We start from the raw sequence: 12,304 nt of genomic DNA, 5'->3' as shown, positions 1-12,304 counted from the left end.
AATGTTGTTCAGTAAAAAAGAAAACAACACAACACTTTCTTGCTTATACAGGTATTTTATACTTACCATGATCAGAAAAATACATAAGTGTGACAAAATTAACTCTTTCTCACCACTTTCTCTGCTGCATCCACTGAGGGTTCTGTGTGTGCTGTGTACAGCACACTCTGTAATGTAAAGAATATGCAGCAATCTCTCTTCTGCATGGAGGAGCACCTTCAGCACTTGGACAACTCGGGAGTGAAGCTATGGACCCACCTCCTTCTTGGTTACTTCCCAGCAACATAACTATTTCCTTATCAGGTTTGAGAGCATGCTTCACAATAATTGTATTTTATATAGTTTGTATTTAAGCACATTATCTATATTAAGTGTTCAGGGAAATACAATAATAGTTGGAAAAGGTATGTTGTCAGCTGAGACAACATCTTACTTGTTAACATAAAAGCTAATAGCAAGACCATGGAACAAGTGAAATATTTCAGGCCTGGTATTGACACCTCCATGCCATCTGCTTATAAATTTCTGGCTTTTTGAATCTTCCCATCAAACCTTGAATTACTTTCAATTTGTCTTACAACAACAAGATGCTGAAAATGTATTTGTCTTCACAATTGGTTTCTAGGTAGCAGAATATTGTGAAGGCGTTGGAGAGGCATTGGGAAGGTCACCGAGAGGGAAGCAAAGAATAAAACAGTACCCATTGCAGCAGTGGTTCCTTCCCCAGCTCACTAATGCAAAATGCAATTGCTTTCACCACAGCTTCTTTTCTATTAAACTATTCTGAGGTTTTATTGGCTGGATATGGAAATGCCAAATTCAATTGGATTCTACCTCCCACACTACTGGGTTACCACAGATTTTAATAATCTGCTCCCATTAGCAAATGCCGGCAAGCAAAATGCAAATAGTAATAAAAATTGCTATTCTTCTGCTTTAAAGTTCAAAGAGCACAGTTCTCATTCCTTTGAGCTTTTTCATACATGGAGAAGGCACTGCTCATGTTCTCTACTTTAGGTTTGAAGTGTTATGTTTACTATAAAAAACAGAATGCTGCACGTAGCAGCCTATATGCTTATACTTTGCTTGCATATACATTTACACAGGGATACTCCCAAACACATGTACCAAGAAATGTATGTGCTTACTCACATGAAAATCAAGACCATCCCCAAGCAGTGTACTGTATTTAATATAAGCAATACAAATGCCCTCTGCTGCAGTGACTGAGTGGTGCCTGTGTAAGTGGTCTCGCTCTCCATACAGATCCTGAAGAGTGCAAGGCAGGGATGCAACTCTGAGAACAAACCTCCAGAACATCTTCAGAGAAAGCAAAATGAGCTGCAAGTTTACCCCTTCAGTAAACAGATTTTGTTCTCTGAACTTCTTATTCACAACAATGTAGAAAACTCAATACCAAAATTCTCAGATCTTGAGGGATTTGAGATTTTCAGTAATTAAACTCAAATAGTCAATTGTCCAACACTTTCATTGTCTGTGAAGAGAAATCCACAGAACTCTTCAACTTACATTTGCTTGCTTTCTTTTACAGATTTCAAATAAGCTTTAAACAATGCCTGTGCCAACTTGTTTCACCACAGGCTCAGTTAAGCCCAATTAGGGTTGCCTGGAATCCGAGTGAACTGAATCAAAGAAGAACTTTGGGAGAGACTAGGCAGCAGCAACATTAATGAGACCGCTGCCTATTTGTAATGCATTAATCCAAATGTCTTCTCAAATTTCAGCTGTAATATGTAGTATGCAGCAAAGACTGAGGCTGTTAACTGAGAACACTGCTGTTGGAACATTGGGACATTGGAAACTCAACGTTATGTCTCTGGAAAGGCTGTTCAGTGTTCTATTCAATCGGCAGAAGTAGTGTTTGGCCTTCCACACGCAGGAGAGTGCAAATATATCAGAGTATGATTTTCAGAAAAAAGCATCTCTGGGGAGCCCTCGATGCTCAGCAACAGCAAAAAACATTCCCATCAGTATTATTTATATTGTGTAATAATAGCATATTACTTATATACGGACTCAATATCCCGGTGATGGATAGGTTATTAAAATGCCAATGAATGGGTCAGGAATACATCAATATTTTAGCAGCGATGGCTATCTACCAAAGGCTATGCTGAGTCGTATGTTTTCTTGTGCTTGGAAAAGCCTGGAGAAAGCTATAATAACTGTCTGAAGTAACTGAAGGGGTATTTGGAAAGGAATTCAAAGCTTGCAGTAAACAGTATTATTTTCCTTAAAAACAAACAGTCAAGATTGAGTCAGGGAAAAAAAAAAAAAAAAAAAAGTGATCCAAGCAAATTTAAAACAGAGATCGGTATCAAAGAAATCAACCCACATATGCAACAGCAAAGTAAGCACAGGTAAGAAGTGCAGAAGAGTGGCTGGCAGGCTGGTGGAGGGCTGGTGCCCAGCTCTTCACACATCCCAGAACTCAGGCTCTGCAGCCATGGGACACTGATGCTCACCTTTTGGACCTACCAAAGCTTCCAAAGAGAGTAGAAGACAATTGGCAGGACAAGAGAATATGACATGCTCAAAGGAGTGGAATGCTCACCTTATAATCTGAAACTGAAATCACCTCAGTCACAAAAATGAAAGAGAATAAGAAAGTGGGAACTTGTAATGCAGAGGAAAGCTGCAGTGGGGGAAAGGCACACCCCATCGCAAAGGACATCTTGACGTCTTGCTGTTATTTAATGGACATCACTCCACTAACAGACTACAGATGTACTCCAGAAGAGCAAGTGCAAACCATGTCATTGCACATCTGTTATAATGCTAAGACCTTTCCAGTGGTATTTATAGTGATATTTGAACAGGTAAACATGCCCTTAACTCTACAAGGAGAGTAAAGCTAACAGTGAGTGATGAGAAGGAACGGTACAGCTCGGATACAGTCAGGGTGTGAGTACTGAGCATACTAACAGGGCTCTAAAAGAAACATCTCCTGAAGATGGTTCTGCACGTTTAACCTCACCATCAGGGACAACTGCCCTGGTGTGGAACTCAGTGTTTCAGTGTCAGCAGAGCTGGGATGCACATGAGCACACTTGTGGCTTGCTTTTACACTAATATAGCAGTTCTTACAAAAACAGTTCAAGGCTTCCTCCCCCCTGAAGCTTCTGCAGCGCAGATCACACTATGATGCTAAAACTTCTTCATGCCAAACAAATGAGATTAAATAATCTCTGAAGTTGGAATAACTTAGAACTCTTCCATTTTTACTTTAAAATGATACCTTTTTTTTCTACCATGTATTTTGATACAGTAATGATGTCCAGTTTTAAGTCTCTGAAAGTACTATATAATAAATCTATACAAAATTTATTATACAAAATACCTTTTGTCCAATGCTACCACAACTTCACTCTTTGGCTGTGATTTCTTCCTAAAGACCTTGAAGCACCAAACACCTCACAAGAGTTGATAAAGAAATGCTTGATTTAAACATGACTAAACTGAACTGCAAAAAGGTCTGCAGCACAATCTTTAAGGCGTTGCTGCCTGAATGAGATCCTATCATAATTAACTGCTTATGAAGTGATAATCTCACAGCTGAGTTTTGGTAACTTAACTAAGGGCATGCTCTTAGCACACCAGAACTGCAGACAAAAACTTAACAGGCTCCATCCATATGAGCCTGAACCTGCAGCCTGATGGATGGGAACTCATTATGCCACCATAATGATCACATAGTCTAAGGTATAACCTCACGGCAAGTAGAACTTAACAGATAAAACCACAACTCCTTCCTAATTTTGTTTTTATGGTTCCATAAGTACACAAATTCTGAAACACTAAGAATCAGCTTCTGATTTCATGTAAAATTAAAACTGGTAGAACTCCAATGACTGCAGGGATATTTTTCTAATTCATGTTTGTCCAAATCAGGTTTCATGAACTTCATATATAAAGAGAACTGGTTTTAATATGTAGATATAATATCCTTTTCTTATATAATATTGATTGTGAAGAAAACTTAATTACATTTAGCCCATCTGTACCAGTCAGATTAATTAAATATTTCTCTCTGCACTTATCTCTAATTGTAACGTCAACAGAGCTGTCCTAGTACATTATGTCACCATTAAAAAAGAAAAAGAAAATTACTTTTAAAACCAGCAGTGAAATTATGTTAAGTGTCTGCCTTAAACTGACAAATTCAAGGAGATTTAGAGTTAAGACTGCCAACTCTTTCAATAACTCACCTTTACTGCTGAATATAAAGCATAGAAAATCACAATGCAGCACAGTTTATACAGAGCCAGTTCAGAGTGTATCAGAAAATGCTTTACATACATTATAGGGAAAACAGGATTTTTGTGGGCAGATTTAGAGAATGTACATGAGTGAGTCAGAGGCTCGGACAGCAGGGGAGAGCACCAAACAGATGGGAAAGCAGGCAGGGGGCAAAGATCCCAGCTGTGGGACCTTGTGTAAGAGGGATACACACCAGCATAGAGGAGCAGAGAGAGTGGGCAGAGACATGGTTGTTGATGCTCTTGGAAATAAGGTAAAAAGGAAGGATGAGAGAGGTATAAGGCAAATTTGAATGGGATTCAGAAATAAGGAAGCCTTTGCCAAAGGACAGCATGGTCTTAGAGCTCACAGGATACAAAATCAGAAGGTCTCAAAATATATTTGTAAATGAGGAATCATCACTGAGTCACAGTGTTTCTATTGAGGTCCCACAGTGACCTCAGTTCTTGGCTTTCAATCAAGTTTAATTTATCAATGACCTAGAAGAAAATAGACAATTATTATATTAAGTTCTGACACAATGTCGAGGCATGAGATCTCTCCCAAGACACTGAGATGTTCTGTAAGTGTAACAAAATAAAATTGTATACATTCCAGTCTAAAGTCTAAGGGAGAACACAACCATATTAGGGGCAGATGCAGTCATAGACTGACCGAGAAACCTATGCAGCTCCAACTATGGGGTGAACCAATGAGGACAAATAAAAGTGGAGGAAGCAACAGCCTTCCTTGAATGTCTAGTAAATCAAGTGTGTTCCTAAAAAGTCAGTTAAGAGTACCTTGAGAACAACCTGTGAGGAATATTGTTGCTTTTCTGGTACTGGAAAGTTTGAAATGAAGACTGAATATTTTTGCTAAAAAACAAAACAACAACAAAAAAAAAACGCTGCTTCCTGAGAGGGAGCATTCTGTAGCCAGAGATTCTCATCACCAATCAAGTGAGTCAACTTTTTCCTACAATACTTGGCCTGGTATCGCAAAGAGCTTATCAGAAGCAGTTTCACTGCTTCCAAGACCAACAGAGGGTTTTTCATTTCACTTATGAAAGAAAGAAAAGTGAAAGAACAGGTGAAAGAAATGACTCATTAAAAGACTATTTTTAAAAAATATGTTTTAGAAAATACCCAAGAGCTAGGATGCTAGGTATGGCACATACATAAATTCTGCCTTGGAGGGCATCTAACAAAAAGATCTAGTCTGTCACTGCATTGATGAAGACTGTAGAGCAACTGTCTTGAGTAAACAAACAAAACATCGACATTCTGTAATAAAAAAGGAAAACATACAGCAAAACTATAGAATCAAATGGGAATCGAGAATGTAACAAATAAACAGAGCCATGAATTGAATTGTGCATTATACCTCCATCATTGTCCAGGTTATCCCCACACACCATTTCCATGACAACGTTGCATCCCGAGCCGCTCCAGCCCACTTGACAAACACAGTGCCATCCGTTCTGATCAAGAGTACACCTGCCATTTCCATAACAGAGACCTGGGCAGCCATCTATTAAAGGAAAAGTAAGAAAAGAAACATTCATTGAGGAGTTTTCTTCTTCTCTTCCTGTACGGTTGCAATTATTCAATGACATTCTTTAATCCTTGCTGCCTAAAAATGAGTGTAATACAACTCCTTTGCATGACATTCATACTCTTGGCTGAATATGGAAAAATACTTGAACTTATCCCTATTTTTACTTGCCCAGAAATAATTTCTCATTCAGTAGTGAGGATTTTTTTAGTGTGTAACTTTTTGCACACAGGAAAAAAGTGAGTAAATGTGCAAGTAGTTACTTAACAGCCTGCTGTGTCAACCTCTTTCTCTACTCATGGAAAAAAAAAAATCTTTACATCAGGAAATGTATACACACACTCAATGTTTATACCAAAGGTATACATGGGAAGTATTTTTCAAATGACAAACTGGCATTTTTTGGACATAATCCTATATGCTGCAGGGAAATGAGGTGAACAGTTTATTCTGATCACAAAGACTAAGCTGAATGTGAAAAAGCCTATCTGGGTTATTCTACAATGCAATGACTTTTTACAGAAGGAAAATGAGGCAGTATTTCCCTTTAATGTCTATTTCTACCTCTTTCACACTGTAGCTGATTCAAATATGACAAACAGTTGCCATTTAGTGGTGCTGGTTCTAGATCAAAACTGGAGCAGTGATTGCAGCATCCCCTGGATTATATGCTTGTAAACTCTGAATCAATAACAATTTGGACATTCTCATCTAGACCTCTCGCCTATAAGAGTGACTGAGGAATTGTATCTTGGATGCATGCACTCATGTCCATCTGCTTGCATAGCCTACTGCCAGCTCAGACATTTGTCAAATCCTCACCCTATCATGGATGGAGCCAAAGGACAATGAATCAAGTCCAGCAGTAAGATTAATAGTGCAAGCAGCATCCTTTCTAAGAGGGCTCCTGTTTACCAGCACAAATGTACAGGATTTCAATGCCCCCCTGTATTTGAGAGTGAATATCAGCAGTTAGGTATTACCAGAGATAATTTCTTTTGAGGAAGTAAGAAAAGGCCTCAGTCTGCTCATCCATTTGGCAGCCCCAGGAGGGAGGTGCTCTGACAAGGCTTGGGAGAGGCAGACCAGAGAGTGCCTACAACTAGTCTGGCAGATGTGATTTAAAAGCCAGAATGCAGCAAGTCTCCTAACAACCTTACACCAGACACATCATCTTTCTGCTCCCCACTCTGTGGACAGTTTATAAGTCACATCTGGAAAGAGAGAGGAGATTCTGAGTCTCTTCCTAGGAAGAGCTGAAGACAGGTGGCATGGTTTTCTCACATTGGAACTCACTGCTCTAAAATAACATGAGGTTGGCAACCACTAGACATACTGTAAACCCAATTATTTGCCTTTTTGTGAGCTGGAGGATAGGACAGGATTTGAGAGGGGATGTTTTTCCACTTCAGTTTACCATCCTACTGAGTTAATTCATATCTTGTACATGATTATATTTTGCTGTTGTGTATGGTTATTGTCTAAGACTATAAACGTAATCAAATGAATGCTTATGTGCTTTTATTAACATCATCTAATTCTGAAGAAATGAAATAACAAACAGATAACAAACACTCGTCTCTTTCTGGAATATTGGTTAGTTTGATATCTCAGCTCAGAGCAGTTCTGCAAGGGGCAGCGTGCATCACTGCTCTGCACAGCAGGGCTAGGACTGAGGGACTGCAGCCAAGCGCAGGAAGGCACTCACACTGCCATGACCAAGCAGGACCTGGGGCAAGGCATGGGAATCAAATGAACAAAACAACATAAAACCTAACCCTTGTATCAAATGATTTGAAGAGAACTCTATCATGCATCTAGCCAAGATAGCCTCTATAAACATGTCCCTCTCTATCAAAAGCACCTTCAAACACAACCAGCAAAAAATAAAAATGTTTTCTTCTCACAGAAAACAGGATCTGCACAAAGTTTTTCTAGCAAGTCCTCACCTCTGTCACTGCTTTGCAATGGCAAGAAAGAACAAAGATCTGTCTTACATAACAGCACATCAGATGGCTGCATGAATAATGTGTACATTGCTATAACTTTGCAAATTAGTTGAATGCATTATGTGCATAATCTGCACAAAATTGCACAAAATCTGCATATTTTTCTGTAAATCTCTCTTTGTATATACATATATCTCTGTGAACAAATATTTGATCTCTTTTGGCAGCTGAACAGTACGGAAGCCCAGACAAAACATATAACACAAAACACTTAATTCCCAATACTTTTGTATCTTTTCATTATTCTTTTGCAATGCTGATAGGAAAAACTTACCTCGAACAGCATCTAAGTAGTGAGCTTAAAAAAGAAAAGAACAAAACTGAGATGGATTGAACTTCTGTATCAAAATGAAAAGACAGAAACCATTTGCTTATGGCTTGCCACCTGTTGGTTAGACATAAAGTGCCTCCCTTCTACTGCAATCATATCTATTCCTACCACTGTGATCAAAGCATGCTGCGCTTGTGATTGTTCTCCTTTTGATGACAAGCATGCAGAGGACAGCTTGGGCCATGTGTGCAGCGCCTACACTGTGAGTAACAGTGACGCAAAGCTTTACTTTGTTATAACATTTGTCCTTTCTGAATTTGCTTTGCACAGCCTCTGGTAACTTAAGCGGTTTCTTCTTCACGTAGTTAAGTGCAGATATAGCAAATCTGATGTAGTAAACTCTAGAGTCAGTCAATTAATTATCTTATTAATTATCTTTAAATTATCAAGGTAAAGATTAAACATTCTACTTTATTCAAGAAGAAAACATGAAAGCTTATATTGTTTACTTCTGAAAATTAGATATGCTATGCTTATAAACAATTAAAATGTTTATGAATAATATTGCGTTGGAACATTTTAGGGAGAAACACTATTAGATTTTCTCACAACTATTACATTTGTACAGCAGAGAAATGACTTCTGAAAAGATCTGAGAGTTTTACATTTATTAGAAATGCTGTTAGAAGCCAACTACAGGAAAAAAACAAACCTCTTGTGCAAAGTTAAATATGTGAACCCTCACACATTGTGGCAAGAGACAATGCAAGAATTAAGCTGAACAACAGCTTCATCCCTAACAACTTTTATTTCTTTAAATCTTTTTTTAACCATGACCCAAAGTTCATGCATAACTTAGAGATATGTTGGGATTGACACAACTAGTTTGTGCTTGGTTTGTTTTTTTTATTTATTTTTTTATTATTATTTTTTTTTTATAAAGTTAATTTTTCAGTGTTATTTCCTCAAAATAGAGAAATAACTGTTATAACTCGCACTGTTGCCATTCTGTGATCACCATTCTGATTCTGGTGCTGTGTTTTTTCCAAAATGCAAGTTAAGTCACACTGATGGCTCTGGCAGATCTTTGTATAACTGGTTAAGATGTTATTTAGTTTTATTTATAGAGGTACAAATCCCACTTACCAATGGTGCAGTGGTCCCCTTCCCATCCAGGGCTGCACTCACACTTCCCGTCTTTGCACTGTCCATGCTCAGCACAGTGGGAATGGCAGGTGCGCTCTTCACAGGTGGGTCCCACCCAGCCCTCCTCACACTGGCAGATCCCTCTCGAACACACACCGTGGCTGCCACAGTCCAGGGTACACAGCTCTGCACAGGAATAGAGAAACACATTATGTGAAAGAGCAACTTCAGACTGCAGGTGGACTTTTGTGCTGACACTGAATACAATCACTTCTAACACTGATCAAACATGGGATTCTCTCTCCCGGTACAAAACAAGGCTAAACCCTTCTTTAACAGCTACTTGTAAGATGATTTTTTTTTTGGACTAGAGACTTCAACTGATAGCTTTGCACATGGGGGAGCAATGGGAATCAGATCCCAGTGACACAACTCCCTGTTCAGTGCAGGGAGTTGGTCTAGCTGGCCTTTAAAGGTTTCTTTCAACTCAAATGATTCTATGAATCTATAATAGCCATTCCTGTGGGCTCATTTCTGAAATTTGTTATTAACTCAAATACAGTGTATGGGACAAGCTAAAGGACAAAGAAGCATTCTAAACACACAAAAGCAAGCCAGCCTTTGAGCCATTCGTATGTTTGCAGTGAGGATAAAATGGCCTTCCCTTGCAGTACAGTGAGCCAGCAGAAAGGCAGCATAGAAAGAAGGGGAGCCTGCATCCCGTTCCTCTGAAGCTACAGCGTTGCCTGGTTTGGAGAGAGCTTTCAAGGTTTAAATATATTTTCTTCCTAATTCACATGAGACAACTGTTAAAAAGCAGAGGAACTGTCTCAGGAAGGCAGGAGCACGTCCTGCACTGTGCTCCAAACAAATCCTCCACCTGGGCACTGGAGAACACACGGTGAATTAGAATGGGAGTCCTGAACTGCTTCAATACATCAAAATATGCCAATCGCAGTTCTGCTTCCACTTAGACTAAAGCTGTTCTGTGAAAAGAATGGCTTCATTATAAGGGTTCTGTGCAGTTTGATTTTATTTAGAATAATTAGTGTCAGGAGACAGAATTTGCTTGTTATTTGGCAATTAACCTGCCACAGAAATGTTTCCTCCTTCTTTCTCTTGGAGAGCAGCTGATAGTACAAGTGTGAGCCAAGTAACCATGCCTGCTCCGATTTCAAATGTCAGTGTTACATATTTTAGTTGTGGGATGATTTTTCCCTTGACAGATCCTAAATAATGATCATTTATATCCTGGAACTATTGTATATAAACATTCTTAAAAGCATTTGTAGTGATAAATGCTGTCACTGAACACGCCAAGCTAAGTTTTTAAAGTTTAAATTAAAATCTGATAAATTCCAATCTTTTTAACATAGTGAGAAAAGCAGCACAGAAACTGAACCATATTGAGACCAATGTGCCTGGGATCTCGTTTGAGTTAGATTTTAGCCCATATTTGTTCTTGTCAACAGCCTGCATGATGCACAGAGTGCAACTGAAAAGAATGGTGAGTGACAAAGTGGCAGAGTGAGGTCAAACTCAAAACCACCTTCAGAAGCTGGAGGTGTGGTAAAGGACAATGAAAGATGAAATGAAAGCAATTGCAAAGTGCCATGCCTGAGGAACTCAAAACCAATTACATAAAAAATAATTAATTTTTCTATTCAGACAGGGACTTGAGTTGTATTGGAGTGCAAAATAAACACAATTATCTTTTGCTAGTCTCACAAAAGAGGAAATTGTACGTCCTTTTGTATGTATGACCAGGAAAGAGACTGCTCTGTCACATTCAACTGCAAAGATGCCTCACATGAAAAACACTGCTAAAGCTGGGGAATTATCCTTTAGAAAGACTTGATTGCTACCTGCTGGTCATGTATTAATCTAATGCTTCATGCCTTGGGCTGCCTGTCTTCAGGTTCTGGGCTGGATTTCTTCCCTGTCACCACATGACTTGGTTTGACTTCTTTGCTTTGCTACTCGGTCCTTGGAAAGCTGGGATACTGCTCTGAGGGCAAAGGACTGCAGGGGAGAACTTCCTTTCTTACTTCTTTGGTATTAAAGTCACTCAAATACTTTTTGGTCCTACAATCAGGGATCACAAAAGTGATTATGGCATCCATTTCCTTTCTGATCATAGAACCATCAGGTATCACAAAATCATCCCCCCCTGACCCTCAGCCAGCCTGAGGACAACCAGCATTTCTTTCACTTACCTTTACAGCATGAGACATAGGCAAACTCCTGAGAATTAAATCCAATGAATCACCTGCTACTTCAAGGATTTAGGCTGCTGGAGGGATGCCTTTGATCTCTCCTGATCTCCCTGTAGTTCATTATAATTATAGTTCTTGCTATTTTACTTTAAGTGGCATAGATTGTTAAGAGGATTTAAAAGAAATATTCTATGGCTTACACTGCGCTGGGATAAGTGGAGCATAGGAGGTTTTTCTGACTTTTCTGGATTGAGTGTCTACTAGTTTTTGCAGCTGTGGAACACCAAAACTTCAGGGACTATTCTGGGAACACACAAGAGAACTCATGGCAGCGTAGGCTGGAAAGGTTGAAGTGGAGAAACTAGGTGATACGCAAAGCTTCTGATCTTGTCAGCAGCTCAGGCAGCTTCTTCCACTTCTCTAACTGTAAATAAAACAAAGACCCAGCTGTGGAAAACCCTGAACACATTCTCATACACGGCATGCCTTCCTTGTGCTTGTCTACCCCACGGAGTCTGATCTTGACATCTTGACATCTGCATCCTCCAAAGAAACAAATAGCAGGGGGAGGAAACGTAGGCACAACTCTACTGCTGGGATGTAGAACTTGAGTGTATTCCTGTTTTACAACCTAAAGAAAAGGCCTTTAAAATGCTGGTCACTTTTCCATTGTTTTCTCCATGTTTCCAGCCTCTTTTATTTCACACAATGAATAAGATATTTATACACTATTTAAGCATATAATATGATCAGATTAATAAAGTGGAAATAAAAGACTTCTCTCTACAAAGAATCTCCTAGGCCAAGCAATACATGCTGTAGGCACCAGATTAGAAAGAAAAGCAAAG

The 12,304-nt window shown here is 39.1% G+C and overlaps 1 protein-coding gene across 13 annotated transcripts in view; it reads right to left on the bottom strand.

Moving 5' to 3' along the window:
• The window catches only part of TENM1 (teneurin transmembrane protein 1), a 782,075-nt gene that overhangs the window by 81,666 nt on the left and 688,105 nt on the right, over positions 1-12,304 (bottom strand). For 8 of the 13 annotated variants that reach the window (XM_085546285.1, XM_085546287.1, XM_085546293.1 and 5 more), the window contains 3 exons: positions 9,241-9,426; positions 8,098-8,121; positions 5,644-5,790 (listed from right to left, as the gene is read on the bottom strand). In XM_085546285.1, the coding sequence (XP_085402411.1) occupies positions 5,644-5,790; positions 8,098-8,121; positions 9,241-9,426 (357 nt within the window). The remainder of the gene's footprint in view (positions 1-5,643; positions 5,791-8,097; positions 8,122-9,240; positions 9,427-12,304) is intronic. The other 5 variants (XM_085546289.1, XM_085546288.1, XM_085546290.1 and 2 more) reach the window with 1 other exon arrangement.

The sequence above is a fragment of the Coturnix japonica genome, chromosome 4, assembly GCF_054131305.1.
Source record: "Coturnix japonica strain WE chromosome 4, WE-NBRP24, whole genome shotgun sequence".
Lineage (NCBI taxonomy): Eukaryota > Metazoa > Chordata > Aves > Galliformes > Phasianidae > Coturnix > Coturnix japonica.
The sequence above is the reverse complement of the archived record's forward strand: the minus strand, read 5'-3'. Positions and strand labels throughout refer to the sequence as shown.